At 33.3% G+C, this 22,689-nt stretch overlaps 1 protein-coding gene across 2 annotated transcripts in view; it reads right to left on the bottom strand.

Moving 5' to 3' along the window:
- The window catches only part of Bltp3b (bridge-like lipid transfer protein family member 3B), a 93,590-nt gene that overhangs the window by 35,765 nt on the left and 35,136 nt on the right, over nucleotides 1-22,689 (bottom strand). For both annotated transcript variants that reach the window (XM_026397666.2, XM_026397659.2), the window contains 9 exons: nucleotides 19,417-19,606; nucleotides 18,666-18,806; nucleotides 17,336-17,506; nucleotides 13,755-13,935; nucleotides 10,801-10,884; nucleotides 9,793-9,975; nucleotides 9,163-9,281; nucleotides 5,090-5,231; nucleotides 1,149-1,342 (listed from right to left, as the gene is read on the bottom strand). In XM_026397666.2, coding sequence (XP_026253451.2) covers nucleotides 1,149-1,342; nucleotides 5,090-5,231; nucleotides 9,163-9,281; nucleotides 9,793-9,975; nucleotides 10,801-10,884; nucleotides 13,755-13,935; nucleotides 17,336-17,506; nucleotides 18,666-18,806; nucleotides 19,417-19,606 — 1,405 coding nt within the window. The remainder of the gene's footprint in view (nucleotides 1-1,148; nucleotides 1,343-5,089; nucleotides 5,232-9,162; nucleotides 9,282-9,792; nucleotides 9,976-10,800; nucleotides 10,885-13,754; nucleotides 13,936-17,335; nucleotides 17,507-18,665; nucleotides 18,807-19,416; nucleotides 19,607-22,689) is intronic.

The following is a 22,689-nucleotide window of genomic DNA, read 5'->3' as shown; positions in this document are numbered from 1 at the left end:
CTTCAAATACAGATGTTTTGGAAGAGGGCTGAAAAATGAATGAAATGACTATATAGATATCATTAGAATCAATTTTTTGAAAGAAAAACTATTAAGAAAATAAACTTAAGAGGACAGGTTAAACTATTTATTAAAATAATTCTCAAGAGTTAACTAAATCCAGTCTTCAAAATATACCTATCAGAGAGGTAAAAGTTACTTGTTTCAGTACTACTCATACTCATAAAATGTAAAGACATTATATAATTCCGTCTAAAAAATAAAAAATAAAAACGGGGTACAGTGGCACATGCCTGTAATCCTAACGGCTGAGGAGGCTGAGGCAGGAGGATCACGAGTTCAAAGCCAGCCTCAGCAAAAGTTGCTAAGCAACTCAGTGAGACCCTGTCTCTAAATAAAATACAAAATAGGGTTGGGGATGTGACTCAGTGGCTGAGTGCCCAAGTTCAATCCCCAGTACCCCCGCAAAAAAATTAATAATAATTTAAAGGTCATAAAACATACCCTTATTAGTTAAATTACATAAGATCTTTGAGACAATCTTTTCTACAGTGCAATTGTTAAGTATTATATAATTTTACAGAGCAGAGATTAAAGGTATATAAATTTAGTTTATTAGCAACAGACCTAGAAACTGATAATTTCATAATGTATAAGTCCATTTATTAAACTATACTAGCTGGGATTTTTTTTTCTCTCTTTCCTTTAAAACATAAATATTTATACAATTCAGATTTCTAGCTACTTGGCTATTTAAAAATGTTATTTTTTGGCTATCAATAACAAAATAAATGTGAAAAATAAAAACTCATAATTTAAAAGCTTCATTATATAATTTATATTTCTTAGAAAAAAATTTTATCAGCTCTGAGGTGATAAAAAGTGACTAATTTAAATCTTACTTCTATAACTCACTTTCAAATGGATGGAAATTAGAGAAAGATTTTTTAAATCCCTGAAAAATACACTAACTTGGGGGGAAAAAAAAGCAGTCCCTTAAAACTTCTATGACTGAGAATCAAAATTAAATCTGAAATTTCATAATGTTTATATCTGTACATACATCTTATATCCTGGCAATTATAAAGCTGCCAAATTTTCTTCCATAAAAATGGTTTTGTTCTTACAGTCACTTATTTATATAATACCTTTAGCATTAAGCCATCAACTCGAATATCAACATGTTCATCAGATTTTGAATTGTCATTCAACTTGTAAACTGCCATGAATTGATTAAGACTCTGTTTTAAATCCAACAAAAACTGATTTAACCATAGAATGCTTCTTTCATCCACAGTAAACTGTAATGCATTCAGCTGGCTATAAAGGTTGGGAGATGGAACTGCAAAAAAGAAATAAATAATATCATCTTAGATCATATTAATAAGCAGACAGGTTTAAACGTTCCTTAATAAAAGAAAAGATATTTTAACACACTTTATTTGCTCTTAAAATAAGGCAAGGCATAAAGGAGCATGCCTGTAATACTAGCAGCTGGGGAGGCTAAGGCAGGAAGACCACAAGTTCAAAGCCAGCCTCAGCAACTTAGTGAGGCCCTAAGCAACTTAGGAAGATTCTGTCTCAAAATAAAAAATAAAAATGATGGGAATGTAGCTCAATGGTTACGCAACCCTGGGTTCAATCCCTGATACCAAAAAAGAAAAAAGAAAAAGAAATTGAGATGTTATATACAAAATTAGGGGAATATGTAAAGGAAATCAAACACAGACAAAAACATGTTTATATGCTTTACTAACTGAAAAAATACATAACTTAATCTAAAACATTTAAATACCAATACTAACTGACTGAACCACTAGAGCATCCTAAAATTAAATGTACAAATAGGAAATGCTATTTAGATTTCTTTCTCTAAAGTTATATTTACAAAGAAGCAAACTTCTAAAAATATTACCATTTTGATGTAGAATCACATTAAAGCTGTGGTCTTCAATGACATTTCTAGGAGGACTTTACTGTCTGACTCTTAATCCGCACCCTTTCAATCTAATGAACAATTTCCCATGAAAGTGGCAGGTTGGGCAGAACTCCTTGAGAATTGGAAATATGCATGGTTTTATTGCCCATTTTAATCAAGTTTTAGAATAAATTCTTGAGGTTAAGTAAAACTCAGGTTATCTTTTGAGTATTTAAATAAATACAGTCTTTTTCATAGGTCTCCCAAAATAAACTAACATGTACAATTAAAAGATATATCACTTTCTAAAATCTACATCTATTTCTATCATCAAAGCTATTCATTTAGTGTTCAAAACAGCATGGTGAAGATTGATTGATTGATTGATATTGATGGACCTTTTTTATTTTATTCATTTATTTATATGTGGTACTGAGAATCAAGCCCAGTGCTTCACACATGCTAGGCAAGCGTTCCACCACTGAGCCACAACCCCAGGTAGTGAAGATCTTTTATTCCAAAAATTCTAATATATTTGCTTCTACCAAAGCTGAAAGTATGCATATCTAAAACTTTCAGATCAAATTTATTTAAGGAAAATAAATCCACAGTGTGGGAAACCTGAAGACAAAGAATATTGTAACAATGTCTTATATATGACTATTTTGCTTACATTATTCATTCTCTTTCCTTTAGCAAAGATTCAATGAATGTCAACTACTTTCTGTGCATTACCCTAAATAGGATACAAAAAGAATATAGCATGATTTGTTTCCTTCAAAAAACCACTCATGGGCTGGAGTTGTAGCTCAGTGGTACAGTGCTTGCCTCGAACCCATGAGGCCCTGGGTTTAATCCTTAGTACCACATAAAAATAAATAAATAAATAAAAATAAAGATATTGTGTCATCTACAACTAATAAAAAATATTTTTAAAAAAGCACTCATAGATACAATTTATTACATGAGACGGATATGAGACCCAAAAAAGATATAATTCAAGTCTTTCAAAGATGTACAATGTGATATGGAAATGCTTGTCTTTGGGAGCAGAGAAAGGAAGTAGGGTACTGAAGAGATTGTATCACGTTCTGGAAGGGAAGAAAGGATAGGAAATATCAATGTTCAGATTGTGTGATTGATGATAGTAGCCAAAGAGAATACTAGAGAACTCATACCCAAGGCTATAACAAAGAAACAATGCACAAGGCTGAGGAAGGAACCCACTACACTGAACAGCAGAAAGGGGGGGGGGCTTTATAAAACAGATCACTTTTTAGATGAAAAGAAATCTTTTTGGATTGGGGGAATCTTCTGCAGTGCTAGAGATCAAATGCAGGGTCTTACACATGCTAGGCAAGGGTTTTACCACTGAGTACATCCCTAGCCGTAGAGATTCGTAAAATGAGTTTGTAGAAACCTTGAATATGCTCATGTTATTAAGGGAAAAGGGCAGGATATAAATTAAATATGTAAAAGAAACACATACATTAAAAAGAGAATGAACACTGTACTTATAGGTTGAATTATATTCCCCCTCCCAAATTCCTATGTTGAAGTTCCTGACCCCCAGTACCTGAGAATTAGGGCAAAATGAGTTCATATGGGTAGACCCTAGTCCAACATGACTGATGTCCTTGTAAGAGAAGATATCAGGACAGACACACATTATGGGAAGTCCATGTGAAGACAGATATCTACAAGCCAAGAAGAGAATCCTCAGAAAAAAATTACCCTTGATCTCTCTGACTTCTATCATCCAGAACTGTGAGAAATTGTTGTTTAAGCCACATACTCTATGGTATTTATTACACAAAGATATGAATATATTTAGGTTTTAGCAGAAGTCTCTAATTATAGGCTTATTGACATCTTTTTATTTTTGACATTTTCCTTTTTAAATGTAATGAGTCTATTCTACTTTCACAATGGTAAAAAATAATATTCTTTTTAAAAAGTTAGATTGCTTAATACTGTTTAAAATAGAGATCAAGTAACTTGAGAATTGCAAACTGACTCCCACATACAGGTGTTCAATATTTATTTTCACCTATGTTTGAAAATTTCCACATTAAATTTAAAAAGTTAAACATAACCTAGAAATTTTACTACAAAGTATGTAGGGGCTAGGATTTAAAATGCTAGAAAAGAATTTTGTAATTTTTTTGTTTTAGAAAACAATGTGCAGATTAGAGAATGGAATTATAATTCCTTTGGTACAACCTAACAAAGTAAGTATTTCACTTTTTTTTTTTTTCCCCTTGGGTAGTGTTACAGGGATTGAAGCCAGGGGTACTTTATCATTGAGCTATATCCCTAGTTCTTTTTAAATTTTTTTTGAGACAGGGCCTTGAACTTGTAATTCTCTTGCCGATGCCTCCTAAACTGCTAGGATTATAGGCATGTGCACTCCACCTGGCTTGGAGTTACACCTTGAAAGAAAAGTCAAAAACTGTTTTTCTCTAATAACACAACTTATTTAATCTTTTTTCAACATGTTTTCTCTATTACTTTCTTAGTTGAAAATAATGGAAAAAGTACAACATAAACAAAGGTAAACTTTCAGTTTGAAGGACTCAAGAGGATGAGACAACAGCATAGAATTTTAATATTCAAAGAACACAAATGTGTAATCATTTTAACTTTAGAAAGTCAAGCTAACTTACAACCAAAATTCAATAATTCAAGGTTTCTAATAAAATGTAAGTACCAAAAGTTACCCCAAAGTATGCATCTGGACATTTTAAAACAGCCAAATAACTGTCTACAGGACAACTTCAATTTTTGATTTTTCAATAAAATGGAATTTTATATAGCTGACATACAAATAAGAGTTTTTCAAAAGAAAAAAAAAATGACCTTATTCTACAAAATAACCTAACATTCATTCACTCTTCAATTAACCAATAGCCCTTAAGCTGAGTCAAACTTCAGGGATAAAAATTAGTCATGAATACCACAAGATTTTTGCAATCAAGGATGTCACAAAAGTAATAAGGGTAAAGTATACACAAACAAATAATAATAATAACATGAATGTTATGTTATATATTCCAAACAAAGATTAAAAGAGTAAAAAGCAGTTAACTTTTTTCACATTTATAAAAAAAAAATTAGCCAAAAAAACTTACCAGATAATGTTCAAATAATTACAAAATAAGAAATACTTACTTGGAAAATCCTTTCCATCTGGATAGTAATATTCTGTGAATTCTATATACACAGCTGACATTTCTTGTGGAAGATACAGAGATTTTTTATTGCAGGAAATCATACTTTTGGGGGAAGAACGACATTGTTCTGCTGTAGAGACCTGAAAAAAATAATTGTTGTTAAAATCACATTAAATAAAGTCATTTCCAAAGAATTTATGGAACTTGAACATCACTTTCATAGACTTTAAAAGCTACCACCAGTAATTTTTCAATAGGTAAATGCCAATGCAAAATGTATTATTTATTTAACTTCACAGCAAATTATTTTTAAGTAATACCAATTATTAAGAAAACTCTATAATCATTTGGCATCCTTATCAATTACAAAATTGATAAGGATGCCCCTGAGTTCAATCCCCAGAACAAGGGGTGGGAGGGAATTCCTTGTAAAATTATTACTTTGAGCCTTAAGATAGGAACTAGGAAAATAATAATAATGATATACAATTAGATAATATACGTAAATGGCAGAGTCAGGATGTAGATCCAAGACCTCAAGGTCAGAATGCTTCTGCACAATGTTTGTTCTTTCTTTATTTTGGTACTGGGGATTGAACTCAGGGGCACTCAAGCACTGAGCCACATCCCCCAGCCCTGTTTTGTATTTTATTTAGAGACAGGGTCTCATTGAGTTGCTTAGCTGAGGCTGGCTTTGAATCCTCCTGCCTCAGCCTCCTAAGCCATGGGATTACAGATGTATCCTACCATGCCCAGCCCAGTATGTTCTTTATAATAGTTTTTCACTATAAATTCTCCATTATTATGAAAAATAATAGAGCCATATAAAGAGTTTCAGTTTATGGTCATGAAAAAATTCTGGAGTTGTACAACAATGTGAATTTATTTAATGATGATTCATTTTAAATTTAAAAATAGATATAATGGTAAATTTTGTTACTTTTTAACCAAAAGAATTAATTTAAAATAATACAACTATAAACAGTTCTGTCAAATAGTTTGATCTCTTAAATTATGTTCTTAAAGGACTGTTATAGTTTGGGCTCCCAAGGCTTATGCGTTAAAGACTTGGTCATCAGCTGGTGGTTTTCTCTATCTCTATCTGTATCTCTCAATGTGCTGGTTACATTTTTTTCATTCTCCCCAAAGAGCTCATTTTTAATTACATCAAAAAATGCAGATGAGTGTGGTGGCACATGTCTTTAATATTGGCCTCAGGAAACTAAGGTAGGAAGGTTGCAAATTCAAGGCCTGCCATAAAATTAAAAAGTAAAAATATGGGCTGGGTGTAGCTCAGTGTTAGAGTAAACCCTAGGTTCAATCCTCAGAACCAGCAGGGGAAAATGTATATGTTAGTTTCCCCAAAGTTCAATCAAAAGAGTTTTACTGATTTATTTATTTACTTATGTGGGCTTAGTTGGCACAGAAAGTGGTGCACCTTGTCATTCAACAAATGTGTATATTCCTTATATGAAGTGGAATACTTTTTCCACGGATAATGTTTCCGCTTGCAATAATCTTTTGTTTACATACTTTATGAATAATTCTATAATTCAAGACTTTCTCTGCATAAATGGAAACAAATCCTTCCTTCTCGATTATGTGTCAACTTTTTTGGGGGGGGTTGGGTCAGGTGGTACCAGGGATTGAACACAGGGGTGATCTAACACTGAACTCATCCCCATCCCTTTTTATTTTATTTTCAGACAGCATCTGGCTAAATTGCTCAGGCTGGCCTTGAACTGACAATCCTCTTATCTTAGCCTCTCAGGTCACTGAGATTATAGGTATGTGCTTGCTACTAGACCCAGCTCAACTTACTTTAATAAAGAATAGCTTATTCTTCTTTCCTCTAATGTTTAAAAGTTATTTACTTTCTACTACTAACTTGGTTTGTTTTGGCTATGTTTGTGTTGGGGTTTCCTTCTCTTTTAATCATTTGAGATTATGGGTAGTTCCTCTCCCTCACTTTCCAATGGATTCACTTAAATCTTAAAATTTAAGTCTACTTTTAATAAACAGAATCATATAATAAGAATATTTATAAAAAGCATAAATTGCAAAATGAGAAAGTAACTGTTAATGAGGATTTCTCAAATGGCATTACTGACATACTGGAGCCAGATCAATTTTAGCACCACTGGTCTTCGACCACTAGATGTCAGCAGCATTCCTTTACAATTGTGACAATCAAAAGCACCTTCAAAAACTGCCTAAGTGACCTAGGGGACAAAAACTGGCTCAGATTGATAACCAATGAGTTTACAAATGAAAACTTTTCAGACAAAGCAATAGGCTCATCAATATAAACCAGAATACAAATGATTGCACAAATATAAAATCTGTCAGGCTGTTTCTAAAAAATAGAAAACATATTCTACTTTGTTGTTTTCAAGGATTGTGATATTAGACCATATTGTGATTATAACCTGAATAAAACTTGTCAATATAAATGTGACAGGGTTATTAGCTATAAAATTATTTTTAGGGTTGGGGTTGTAGCTCAGTGGTTGAGCACTTGTCTCGCATGCATGAGGCACTGGGTTCGATCCTCAGCACCACACAAAAAAAAAAATATTTAAAAAAAGAAAACTAAATAAAATAAAGGTATTTGTCCATCTACAACTAAAAATATTTTTTAGGGGCCAGGATTGTGGCTTAGTAGTAAACTGCTAGTCTAGCACATGTGAGGCTCTGGGTTTGATCCTTAGCACCTCATAAAAATGAAATAAAGGTTATTGTGGGGCTGGGGATGTGGCTCAAGCGGTAGCACGCTCGCCTGGCATGCGTGCGGCCCGGGTTCGATCCTCAGCACCACATACCAACAAAGATGTTGTGTCCGCCGAGAACTAAAAAATAAATATTAAAAATTCTGTCTCTCTCTCTCCTCTCTCACTCTCTCTTTAAAAAAAAAAAGGTTATTGTGTACATCTATAACTAAAACAAATATTTTCATACTATGGCCAATACTTAATAGTCCAATAAAGTGAAAAGGGCATTTTAATTTCTACCACAAAGACCACTGTGTATTAAGAAATTTGACCTCTAACTGGGGATGGTGGTACACACCTGTAATCCCAGCAATTTAGGAGGCTGAGGCAGGAGGACTGCAAATTCAAAGACAGCCTCAGCAACTTAGTGAGGCCCTAAGCAACTTAGTGAGACCCTGTCCCATAATAAAACATAAAAAGGAACTCAGAAGTTGAACACCCCTGGGTTCAATCCCTAGTACCAAAAACAAAAAAGCAAAAAATAAAACAAGGAAATTAGACCTCCAAAGAGAGTCTGGCCTTTGTCCTTGCTCCTAAAATATAACAAGAAATATAATTTCCTATTCCCGGTGGGCAACTAACAGTTCATGCAAAGAAGATGACCACACTTGATAGCAATTACTTGTGTTTAGAGGAGAGGCGGCTATGGGTGATCTGCTATTAGTCCATTTTATGAGTGGGTTTGACTACATGGGCAATACTTCATGTATTTTATTACACAACTGTACTGGGAAGCTAATACATTCTTAGGACAAGCACGTTTCAAATTTAGAAGTCTTCCAGGCTGCCCTAAGCATCTTTTCCTATGGTTAGTTTTAATTTATATTCTTTCTATATGATAAGCATAATAGATCACAGTGAGGTTTTTTGAGTCTTTTTAATCAATTGTTGAACCTGAGGGTAGTTTCAGGAAATGCCCAAACTTGGTATCAAAGTCTTGAGCAGCACTGGCAGTTTCAAGTACTTAACTTCACAGTTTGGCTAATTATAGATAACTATATAAATTAAAATTAATAAATTGATATTTTCTATACCATCTAATTTGGCCATTTCACAAAACTGGCCAAGATGGTTTTTTTAATATTTTTTTTTAGTTGTTGATAGACCTTTATTTTACTTATATGTGGTGCTGAGAATCGAACCCAGTGCCTCACACTTGCCAGGCAAGTACACTCCCACTGAGCCATAGCCCCAGCCCCCAAGATGTTTTTAAATAAAATATTGGCATTAGGTATTAGAGTTCATTATGTGAATATTGTAAGTGTCTATGAAAAGACCTAAGTTAAAAAGTAAAACATACCTGGTATATATTGAAATCTGCAAGTCTTACCACAACAGAACTTGACATAAGTTTAGCTTTTGAGTGTTGAGATAATACTGATGATGATCTAGAAGTCCCTTTCAGTGTGGACTCCTTCTCTGTGAGAATCAAAAACTCCTTTTAAATTATTTAATTATTTTTAACAGTATTCTTCTATTAGTAAGACAGCTACTAGAAGTGTAAGTGAACAGTAATTTCTCAAAACAAGAAAATATATGTGGAAATACTTTACAAATCATGAAGTAACAAAGATATGTAGGTTTCTATGTTAACTATTCATTTTCAAACAGGAATCATATTTATATTACATTTAAGTCACTCTTCTACAATATTAAAAATGAGAGATCTACCAGGCATTTAAGTGTTTAAAAAATTCTATCTGGGTATTACTTTTATTTTTATATTATCCGTTTCTTATTCTTACAAGTGCTTTGGTTCACAAGCCTATGTTGATTTCAATGAAGGATGAACAATTTTTAAATATTAATTAGAAATAATACTTATTTACAGAAAATATTATGTACACACTAATTTCCCCAAACACACACATACACACACAAACACACACACAATTAGGGAGATGCTATAATGTTGTTATAGGTAAAATACCTGTTTGTGTGTGCTGGGGAGAGGCATGTGTTGGGGATTTAGGAGGTGAACCTACATTATGATCTTTCACAGCCTGTATAAGCATTTCAACGTTGCACTCAAATTCATGTAACAACTCATTGGCCCATCCATTTTTTGTTTTGGTTGCATCACTAAAATACATCCAATGATTACAACTATCTCCTGTAAAATGAAAAACAAATATTTCACAATGCATAATTTTCATTTATTCTACAAAAGCCTCTTCCCAATGAAATTTAGTCATTTTCTCAAGGGAATTTTATTTTATTTATTTATTTTATTTTTTAAATTCTGGAAAATTCATTATAAATTTTTTATTTATGTAAAGTATAAATCCAAAAAAGCTACACACTACCAAAAGACAGAAATAGGTGCTAAGTTATATTACTTAATCTGGCTATAAATTATAAATAACCATACTGGTTTTAGTTTTATATTATTTGAGAGAAAAGAACCTATCAACATTTGATTAAGAAGCCTATTAAATCTCATTTATTGATGAAATTTAGAAAATATAGAAAAGTAAAATCAAGTACCTAGAGTCCTACATATAACATAAATATAGTTTTTAAAAATTTAAGGGGTAGGCGTGTAGCTCAGTTGTAAAGTGCTTGCCTTAGCATGCATGAGGTCTTGGACTGTATCCCTAGCAAGGGGGAAAAAATTCAAAATATTGATTAGTTACTTGATTTTGTTACAACTAATAAAGTAACACAAATACATATCTGCTGTATTCTGACAAACTGTCAATTTCTAACAATTATACTTTACAATAATCTATATGAACTTCAATAGAAAATATATGAATATATTCTATGACAACTTTTTTTTTTGGTAAAATACTGCTAGGAGAAAAATAGTAAAGGTCTCGTGATCTCTTTTCTCCTTAAGAAATTAAGACCCCCCCAAAAAAAATTTTTTTTAAATTAATTAGCCATGTATATTTAAAGCAAGATTTACATATTTTAAAGAAATTATTATACACACCTGCTTTATGATATGGATAATAATCTATGGTTAGCTGGGTAAAAGAGAGTTGCATAGCACCTCCAGTAATACGTCTGTTAGACTCTGTGAGAATAAAAAGACAAAATTAAGAGAAATATTAATCAAATAAAGGAAAAAATTAACCATATAAAATCTATACCATAATTAGATTTCATGAAGTAAAATCCATTTCTCTTTTACCATGGCTAACACATTACAAATTTTAGAAAATGCAATCCAGTCTACTAAGTGTTCACTAAATCCCTACTATTTGCTAAGTGCTGGCCTAAAAAGGATAAAAGAATAGTAACTAAACCTCCTAAGTGATTATAGGTACTAGGAGCAGAACTCCCTAACCATATGCAAGGCACTGTTTTCAATTATTTGGGTATACTTATTCATTTCATTTTCATAACAACCCCATGAGAGAGATACCATTATTATGCCCATTTTCTAGATAAGGAAACTAAAGAACAAGGGGGATTATGAAGCCAGAATTAAAGACAGGCAGATAGGCAAGGGTGGGTCAAATCCAGAAAATGGAGGCCACTGTGAGTCCAGTTTGGGCCCAGTAAGTTGGAAACCACCCCTTGTGGGATTTAAATGTTAATTCCTTCAGAGCCCTTCCTCCACCCTTATCAAGATAACCTGACCCTGTTCCAACCTGTTGCTAAGGTAACTTGTCCCAAGAATTGTCCCTCCCTACAGGGAGTTAGAGTTATAAAAGTTATTAATTAATATGTCCTTGATTGCCTTCCCCTGTCCATCTGTACCTTTTAGCCATCCCACAAGAGCATCTCCTGGGTCTATTCACATACACAGAAAGGAGGGAGATAATGGGGAAGGGGGCAGGAAAACAAAACAAATATAGGATGTATAAAAGAGGCAGAATACTCTCACTTCTTGGGACACCAGGATACCAGCTATGAGCCCCTTCTCCCTCCCAGGAGAAGTCTATATTACCTTTTTTAAATAAACCCTGCCAGGGGCGGTGGCACAAGCCTATAATCCCAGCAACTCGCCTGTATTCCCAGCAGCTCAGGAGGCTGAGGCAGGAGGATGAAGAGTTCAGAGCCAGCCTCAGCAAACGCGCTGAGAAACTCAGTGAGACCCTGTCTCTAAATAAAATACAAAATAGGACTGGGATGTGGCGCAGTGGTCAAGTGCCCCTGAATTCAATACCCAATACCCAAAAATAAAATAAAATAAACCCTGCTTTATATGCTTGCCTCAGTGTGCTTCTCTAATGTTATACTTCAACATGTGAGGAAGCAGGACTTCTAATCGGCTATATCAATAATAGGCCAAGATTACAAAACTAGTTAAGCAAAGAGCTGGGATTTGAACCCAGGAAATATTAATCACTTCATCACACCATTTTACCTATTACCAAAGAGAAAACTGAGTCAATCAGATTAGGTAAATTATCTAAAGTAACATAGCTAGAGTATGATCAAAAGTAGATCATAAATTGGTATAATTCCAAAATAAAAATTAAATTTGGATCCAGACATGGTGGTGTACATCTGTAATCCTAGCTACTTGAGGGCTGAGGCAGAAGGATCTCAAATTCCAGACCAGCCTGGGCAATTTGGGGAGATACTATCTCAAAATAAAAATAAGAAAGGCTGGAGCTACAGCTTGATGGTAGAAATCTTGCCTCAAACATTTGAGGCCCTGGGTTCAATACCCAGCACCAAAGGAAAAAAAGTCAAATTTTAAAACAGCATGGGCAAATCAACTAGTAGTAAAGAAAATACAAGCTAAAATATAGCTATGTATACACTCTTTATAATCTGTTAACTCCATTAGTAGAATTTTTAATGTAGATTCACAATCCCTCACCTAAAATCTATGGAACCAGAAGTTTCAGAATTCAGAAATTTTTATATTTTATGAAGTTAATATAGAATAAACAAAGTGTATCATATAATACTCCCAGTAGTTTCTGAGGCAGTACTAAGCAATAACAAATAGTAATTCTACAGCATGACTTTTAAATATTTCCACTACATGGGTAAAATTAAGATAAAAAAATAACATGTTGGTTAGGTCAGGTTTTGTCACATTTCAGAACCTTTGAATAGCTAATAGCAGAAGTGACTACAGACTTGTACAGTGCAAGAGACATGTGGCAGTAGGGTTTTCCCCCTAAATAAAATCATTCAGCTATGAGGGAATAATAAAGAGTAAGGAATGTAAAAGTGTTTAGAAAATATTTTCTGAAAAAGAAAGAAAACCTTTTTAAAAAAAATTCTAGTTATGCATAAACACAATATCTTTATTTTGTTTACTTATTTTTACATGGTGCTGAGGATTGGACCCAGTGCAAGCGTTCTGCCACTGAGCCATAGCCCCAGCCTAAGAAAGAAAATATTTTCTAAGAAAAAAATGCTTAGTACTTTACTTTGACTACCTCATTTTGTTACTTTGGTTTGCTTTAACTCTTCTAGATTTTCCTTTCAAATCACTAAAGCAGAAGATGACTACCTATAAGCCAAATGCTACAAAAGCAGAAAAGGAAAAGACAAGTCCCTCTGAAAATCTTACTTTAGCTTTGTCCCTCCATCCTTTTATCTGATAGCCAATTCCTGGCTGCCTTGTCTGATGAACAAAGTGTACTACTGTTAAGTATCCAAGGTTTTCACTTTCTTAGCTTTAAAACATCCAAAGCAATAGTTTTCTTGGATATAGATTCTGATTCAAATCTGAGGCACATGAGTCAAATATCTGTATTTTTAAAAGATCTTCAGCTTGATTCTAATGTTCACCAAAGTCTGAGAAACACTGTGCTTGAAGTAAGCCCACCTGCTGAACTCCCTGAACAATAGTGGGCATCTGATACTGAAACAGGACGGTCCAGCATTTCACCATGAGTATAATTTGTTAAACAATCAGTTTTGTAGACAATTTTATAAAAGTCAAAACCATCTGAAATAAGCAGATTTTATTACCTTTTTCTTTCGAATGAATATCATCACATATGTGTAGATCTAGGTGAGAAATCACTAAATGATGGGAAGTTTCTTTAACATCAAAGTCATTGAACAGTTTAACAATTGCATCATTTAGATCAGGCACATTTGATGTCTGTGGTGTCTTTACTTGCTGGGTAGATGGGGTTACTGTAGAGCTCTAAAAAAAAAAGATTCAAAACTACATCATCACCAAATAACATATGTGAACTTGCACAAATAATCAAACCTAAGTATCTTCAGTAATGAAGACATGAAAAATAACAATATATTTTCTTTTACATCCATAATTCAGTCTTCCTAAAATATTTTCTGAATTATATAAAACTAAAAATTTAAACACTGGAGAACTATACGCAATTTGAGTATGAACCCAATATTTAAGTAAATATTTGAATTATTATAGCTAGATATTTATGGCCCTCATTTTAGAAAATAGTAACTATTAAAAGAAGTGAATTTGGGCAGGGGATGTGGCTCAAGTGGTAGCACGCTCGCCTGGCATGCGTGCGGCCTGGGTTCAATCCTCAGTACCACATACAAACAAAGATGTTGTGTCCGCCGAAAACTAAAAAATAATTATTAAAATTCATTCTCTCTCTCTCTCTCTCTCTCAAAAAAAATTTCTTTGGCTCCTAGATGCCTCTAGGAAAATGTTCAAATTCCTCAACATACATATTTAGTAGGAAAATTTTTTATGCTACAGGCCAATGATCCGTTCATCAAATTTTTAAAATCAGGTTCACCTGGAGAATTCCTAAGTGAACCCCTGGATATATATTATATATTAAGTATGGTGATATAAAGTTCAGCATCAATTCTATATCTACTTATATGTTCTTATATCTATAAACTCACATAAGTAGATAAACTATAATGAAAGGAATTTGGGGTGCTGGGTCTATAGCTCATTGGTAGAGTGCCCACCTCGCATGTGTGAGGCACTGGGCTCGATCCTCAGCACCTCATAAAAATAAATAAAGATACTATGTCCAAGTACAACTAAAATATATTTGAAAAGAAAAAAGAAAAAAAAGAAAGGAATTTTGTTTTAGCATTGTGACTAGAGTATTTAAACAATTTTGAGGGGCTGGGGATGTGGCTCAAGCGGTAGCGCGCTCGCCTGGCATGCATGCGGCCCGGGTTCGATCCTCAGCACCACATACAAAGATGTTGTGTCCACCGAAAACTAAAAAAAAATAAATATTAAAATTCTCTCTCTCTCTCTCTCTCTCTCTTAAAAAAAATAAATAAACAATTTTGAGTTAGGTACCAAATGTGAGCTATCCCATAAAGTTATTTCTATAGTCTAATAGCTGAAAATTATTAGATCCTCCTTCCAATTGCTCGAAACAAACAAAAAACACAAATCACTTTATTTGTTACACTGTCATTAGAATCATAAGCAGCATTTCAAAATGCCTATCTTTCTTGTTCCCAGAGGGTTTTTTTTTCCCCCCTTCCTTCCTAGAACAATCCATCTTAGACTGAGGCTGAGTAGAAAGAATGCCTTTCCTTTGTAAAGTAGGATGACAGCAATTATGGAAAGGGACAATCAGTTTGACATGTAAAAATAAGTATATTCGCAGCCAGGTCAAATATTTTTAAAAGTACATATTTACGTGGAAAGTATGAAACTCAATTTCCTTAAAACATAAAACTTGGAAAGTTGTTAATATATCCTCAGAGGCATGTATACCTCACTCCAAAAATACTGCTCTGGCAACAACAAACTCCTCATCTGATCAGAAAATCCCATGCTCTTTAATAATACCATACTTTTATAGATTCTACAGTCTCTTCTGAAATACCTTTCTTTACTGTTGCAATCTCATTAATCTCTTTGTAAAACTTTTCCAAAAATCAAACAGTTAATTAAAACTTTCTCTATTCTTCTATGCCTTCCCTCCTTCTTTCTGCACCTGGATGCTGAGGGCCATTGCCAAGTAGGTATGATGCATCAAAATCTCCTTGCCAGTGTACCCCATGCTGCTTAGAGGACATTCGATGGGACATTGCATGTATGCGTTAGTAAGATGACCCTGCTCAAGGTGATTAAGGGTGAATCCAGGTTTGAGGAAGTATCCTGCAGGTTTGAGGAAGTATCCCGGTCCTTGTGTTTAGAGTGTTCCTGGTTTAAGGCGTTTCCCGGTTTAAGACAATGAAGATTATTGCTGCTGGGATTAGGGAGTTCCTGCGGCTTGTTCCCATTGAGTTCTCATGAGATTGAAATGGGATTTGGAAAAAGCCTCGTGGAGTAGGATTTGGGGGCAGCAGCATATTGGAGATTTCGCCAGAACGTGTTCGTAGAGGCCGGTGTGAGTTCGGGAATAAAGAATTGCTGTTTGAATCTACAAAGCTGTGGTGCCTCGTGATTCTTGTGCCAAGCCAAGACTTTGGCACCTGGACATTTATGTTAAATTACAATATTTGTTTATATGTCATTCCCTCATTATATTTTGAGGTCTTTGAGAGCAGAGGCAGACACTATTTACTTTCACATTGCAATGTTTACCTCTCTGTACCTTATGACATACCAGGCAGGCAGCAAACAACACCAATTTGATAGTCAACGAAAGCCTAAATTATATGCTATTTTCTTATACCAAGCCAGATCAACAAAAGGTCACATAACTAAGATCTATCACTCTGTTTCCCAAAAGTAGTGTCATAGATGTATGATTTTATAATATTTTACATATTTTTACTAAGAGTAGATATAAAAATTCATTTGTGCTTTTAATAAAATCAAAGACACTACCCAATGGAGTTTTCCATGTCCCTTCCTTCTACAAAGATCTTCATGTATTAGCACAAATTTAATATGAAGAAAGTCTAGGAAACATTTTTCTCTTTACACAAACCAATAATACTTATAATTTTTAAGAAAATGATATTTAAATAAATCGTTGGGGATTTTGTTTTGTTTTGGCAGTACTGGGAACTGGACTCAGGGACACTCTAACACTGAATTACATCTCCAGTCCTTTTTATTTTTTTATTTTGAAACAGGTGCTCTCTAAGTTATTGAGGCAGGCCTCAAACTTGCAATCCTCCTGCCTCAGCCTCCCAAGTAGCTGGGATTATAGGAGTGTGCTTATTTCCTAGTTTTTTGCTCCCAGCTGTTAGAAACCTCTAACAGAAGTTTGTTTTCAACTTCAGCAATTCCCCATAGTTAGTTCTCTGTGGAATCAATTCTCCCATACCCTCTCTTGTTTATAATTATCTAAGTTTTATTCCATCATCTTCTGTTACTTTAGAAGTTTTAAAACTGTATTTTAATTTCCTGAAAAGTGATATACACCAAAAACTTTTATGTCATCAATAACTTCAGTGCTCAATACAGAGCTCCAAACAAATAAGCATAATATACAGAATAGTAATATTTACTGTTATCATATAGATATGTATATAAAATTATTGTAAGATATCTGAATAAAGAAGATTCTTGGTCTCAATCTTACAATCCATTTCCTATAAAGAAAACAGCAACTAATCATTCCAATATTTTAAACTATTTATATGTAAAGTAAGTCTTTTCTTGTTAATTTATAGCATACCTGGGTAGGTTCAGGAGCCATACTCTTCCTTTGTTCTGTTGATTTTTCTATTGCTTCACTTAGAGATTTTGCATATTGTACCATAGCCTTCAACTGGGAATCCGTCAAAACCCATAATAAATCATCCAGTATTAGAACTAACTTTGTTGCTATGACATTACAGTCCTTTAACTGTCAGAAAAAAAGATTTATAAAATTAAGCCAAGAATAAAACGTACAATACACTTAGTTTTTTTTAAAAAGCTAAGTTTTTTAATTGAATTAAATATAGATATGAATACTTCTTTCATTTAACAAATATTTACTGAGATCCTATAATATAGAAGGAATATCTCCTAGTGCCAGAGCTAACAATGGTAACAAAAGACTGACAAATTCCTGTACCTTAACAATACAAGTTCTATAGCACTTACATAAACACATTTATAATTAATAAATCACCCAATTACCTGTATTAAATCAACTAATTCTGGTAGAGAAAGGAGCATTAAGATAAATTAAAAACTAAAGTGCTACTTTATCCACATTTCACATTTCTGAATACATATGTTAAACACTATACATTGAGAAATGTTGTCAATTTAATATAATTATTTGTATCTACTCACCCAAAGCCTATATTGTTGAGTCTGTAATTACTGAGCCATGATTAAAAAACGTCATCACTTCCCCATTAAATTTCACCAAAAACCATAGAGGATTCACAACTTTAATATCCTTAAGTAACTATCTTCCCCCATTTAAGTAAATTACCAGTTAAAATTAAAAAGTTTTGGCTACTAATAAGGGTTTTGTTGTGCATCTATTGCTGAGCAGGATTCAATAAAAAACAAAAGTAAAATTACTTCCTTTTCTTTTTTTTATTGTGTGGTTGTTTTCTTTTATGTTTTCATTTTTGCAGAGCTAGGGATTGAAACCCAGATACTTGCATATATGCTTGGCAAGTACTTTACCCACCAAGGTAAACCTCCAGCCCAAGAAATGAAATTATAAGACAGCAAATGTTCAATAAACATGCAGCAACTAAGAAATTTATTCAATTTATCAAAAATAAAATCTTTAAAATTTAAATATTAAGTCTAAAATACGGAGAAATGTTATGATTACACTGACTTTCCACAAATACTGTTTGAGACATTATATCACCTTTTATTTTGCATTGACTTAATATGCTGTTTATAGTATGCCAATAATCTACCTAAGAAGTTATTTAAAATTTCCTGTCAATATTAATAGTTAACAAATGAACAAGGCCCCGGATTTGATCCTCAGCAACACACACACACACACACACACACACACACACACACAGGTACTCTGGTTGACTTACTCTTCTTTTAAGAGTGACTCTGATTTTTGATTGGTTGGTTATTAATCGAACAGGTGCACACATAATTTCAAGATGTGAACTTTGAGTAGCATCTGCCTCTATTCGAATCATCTGCCAATTTATTTCTTTAAATGTCAAAACCTAAGGAGAACAAAGAGATTAGCTTCGCATATTCATGTAAAGAAAATGAGAAAAATGTAGATTTATAAAAATAAAATGTTATCTTCTCAACTAATTTTCATGACATTCTAGAAATATTTATCACGCTGTTTTTATTTTTTAATTGTACACGTCTGTAAAATTCAGTAACACACCTTAAAACTGTCAATACTTTTAATCTAAGAAACTTAACAGAATACAAAAAGCTCTTGAATCATGTGACCAAAAAGCATTCCAATAATACATTTTAATTTTATAAATTTAAAATTCAATTAAGCAGCTGAAAAGTTAATATAGGGCTTGTTCTTTTTTCTTCTGTTATCTACTCTTTTAGGTATACATGACAGTAGAGTATATTTTGACATTAAAAGGGCTCATTAATCCTGTGAGGTGACTTATCGTAGTCAAATATTAAAATGTCCATAGTTTATAATTAAAGGATTAAGAATAACAGAAAAAGTAGAAATACTTAAAAAGGCAAAAAAGAGAAAACCCTGATACCAGGCAAATATGGAAAACATGAGCAAACATGAGACATATTTAAAATTTATCACTAAAACATTTTTATAAAAGAGAAAGAAAAAAAATTCACCTCTCCTCTCTGTGGATCTTGAATACGAGTAAATCTCAAATCTCCATGCTCCCAGTTTGCATTTACACTATAGATCCTTAGCTGAGAAAGTTCAAATGATGCATTGAAGGCCTTTGCTCCAATTCGGATGACAATAGAATTTACAGAAACAGTAATTCCCTCAACAACTTTTTCAGCAAAACCATACTCACTAGAAAAACAAAGAAAAAAAAAATACAATGCACTAAAGCCATACACAAAGTATTCTCATACAAGTACATATTTAAAATAACTTTTTTATGACAGATGATATATTTATCAATAAAAAAGTATGATTCTTTTCAATGACACCCAAAATTTAAGACATGATGAATTACCTGGTTTTCATAAATCATATTAACCCCAAATCAAATACTCAAAAACCAAGTTACACAAAAAAATATTGTTTTACAATTTTGCTGAAGTCATTCAGTACTTGATGGACTCAAATCGGAAAATTCTCCATTACAGTTGTCTCTCTTTTTTTTCATTTTAGCACCCACAGTCTTTCATAATGTCCAATGTTCCAAAAAGAAAAGGCATTTTTTTTGAGATGAGAAATATAAACACACTTGTCATTGATAGTGGTCATAAATCTGGCGTAAGATGCTCAATTCCTCAATAGTTATGTTTCTTTAAGTACATATTAATTGATAATAATATTTATGATTCATAGGCATCCAGTCTCCATGACTGGTGGTTGTCAAAGATTAACCCCTTCAATTCCTTGCCATAGAGGCTGAGTTGCTTCATAAAAGCTTATATATTGAGCACTGAGAAAGTTCAATAGCATTATGATAGTAACTTACCCCCAAAAGTGTCATATCCTCAATATTACCTACTCTGCTTTGTCACTGCAAGTTTTTCAAGGGAAAAGATTTACATGTGGTCATGACAGTTCCCTCTTGGGAAAAGGAATCACTGGGAAGTATCTTAGAGGCTGCAGAGCACAAGACATGTTTAAATGTATTCTCTTATTTCTTAAATTGTCCTTACAGTGTTGGTTTTATTTTGCTCTGTTTTGTTTTTCAAATGAATATTTTATGAATGTCTCATGCCTTTTGGCGCATACTCAATAATGTGTGCATGGTAAGACTCACAGAGCAGAGAAGTGTTATTTTTTTATTTTGTTAGACTGTGTCACTAGGGTGACGCAAATTCACAATTTTTCTTTCTTCCTTTCTTTCTGTCCCTTTAGTCATTTCCTCCTGGTTTCCTTCCTCCCACAAGCCAGTCTTCCTAGAAAGGAATATTCTAGACTTCTGAGGGTTGGGGATTACAACTCAGTGGTAGGATGCTTGTCTAGCATGCTTGAAGCCCTGGGTTCAATCCCACACATCACCAAAATAAATGAATAAATGAATATAAAAAAGAAAATTTAAGGGGCTGGGGATGTGGCTCTAGTGGTAGTGTGCTCGCCTGGCATGTATGAGGCACTGGGTTCAATCCTCAGCACCACAAAAAATTAAAATAAAGATACTATGTCCACCTAAAACTACAAAATAAATATTAAAAAATAAAAAAGAAAGTTTAAATTTAGAATTTACAGAAACAGTAATTCCCTCAACAACTTTTTTCAGCAAAACCATACTTACACTATTCTATCATTCATTTTTTGTTTTAAAAAAAAATTTGACTTGTTAAAATAATAATCTAGATTAGCTACAGTTAAGCTATAAAAATGTTCTCAAAATGTCAAAGATTTTAAAAATTGAAAGGTACTCGAAATTACTTTATTAATAATCAATATTCATACCTATTTAATCTCAAAAAGTTTTGGTCAATTAGCATCTATAAGTAAGAGCTAAATTCTTAACATGAAGGCTACTAAGTTTAACAGGAATATTATCAGAAAAAAAATTTGTATTTTCTAGTTCAATTCAACAAATATTTATTTGTCCCATGTAAATGATCCTGAGACATAAAGAAAACCAAAATTCAGCTGTAGCATTACAGGGATCACAAGTTAATAGAGAGGAGAAAACATATATACTAGTTTCTGATAGTCTGCAATCAAGAGTTTTTAAAAAAGGGCTGGGGATGTGGCTCAAGCGGTAGCGCGCTCGCCTGGCATGCGTGCGGCCCGGGTTCGATCCTCAGCACCACATACAAACAAAGATGTTGTGTCTGCCAAAAATTAAAAAATAAATTAAAAAAAAAAAAGAGTTTTTAAAAAGTAATCATCAGAATACTTGTTGGGAGAGAGATTACTTACATAACTAGGGAGAAGAACCATTTTTCCATAGGAAGAAATGCAACAGAAGGGAAATCTTAGAATAGAGAAAAGCATGAGCAAAGACACAGAGAAGACAGTAAAGGTCAGATTTCAAGAACGTAATTAGTACAGCATAACTTCGACCCAGACTATGAATGCATTTTGGCAGAAGGGGTGGTAGAAATTTGCCCAATTAGCAGCTTATTTCATCAATATGCCCATCATTTATAATTTTATATCTCTATCCAGATCTCTTACTATGTCTTCAGTAAAATTCAAATTGTCCATCAAATCTCTCCACCTGGCTGTCTCACACACATTACAAACACAACATATCTAAAAGAGAGCCCATCATCCAAAACCCTCCCCATATCTGCTACTGCTCTTCTTCTTGACTTGCTATCTTAATGAATAAGTAAATTACTTTTCAAGCCTCAGGGGACTTTTTTTCCTTTTCCTTTTTATTTTTGAAACAGGTGTTTGCTATGTTGCCCAGCCTAGTCTCAAACATTTGGACACAGGTGATTCTCCTGTCTCAGTCTCCCAAGTAGATAGGACTACAGGCATACACCACCATACCCAGTTAGATAACACATCTTTTAAATAACGTTAACACTTTTGGGGCTGGGGGTGTAGCTCAGCAGCAGAGCACTTGCCTAGCGTGCGTGAGGCACTGGGTTTAATCCTCAGCACCACATAAAAATAAATAAAAATAAAGATGTGTGTCTATCTACAACTAAAAAAAAAATTTAAATATAACTATCACAGAATTACTGATAATAGTAGTAGATTATCATTAATAAATATTGAGGCTCTGAGCCTCAATTTCTTCATCTGTAAAATAAAAACAATACCTGCTCAAAAAATTGCTATTACCTTAGGTGAAATGATGCAAATATGGTAATTTACACACTCACTGGCTTGTCTGAGGTAATTCTGTTATAAAACAAAGTGGTCATCTATTGAGTTTAGAAAATTGAGAAATAAACAATGAGAACTCATCAGCATCTAAGAACTGCTTTTATCCTAAGGACAAATAT

Source organism: Urocitellus parryii, chromosome 5 (assembly GCF_045843805.1).
Source record: "Urocitellus parryii isolate mUroPar1 chromosome 5, mUroPar1.hap1, whole genome shotgun sequence".
Classification (NCBI taxonomy): domain Eukaryota; kingdom Metazoa; phylum Chordata; class Mammalia; order Rodentia; family Sciuridae; genus Urocitellus; species Urocitellus parryii.
The sequence above is the reverse complement of the archived record's forward strand: the minus strand, read 5'-3'. Positions and strand labels throughout refer to the sequence as shown.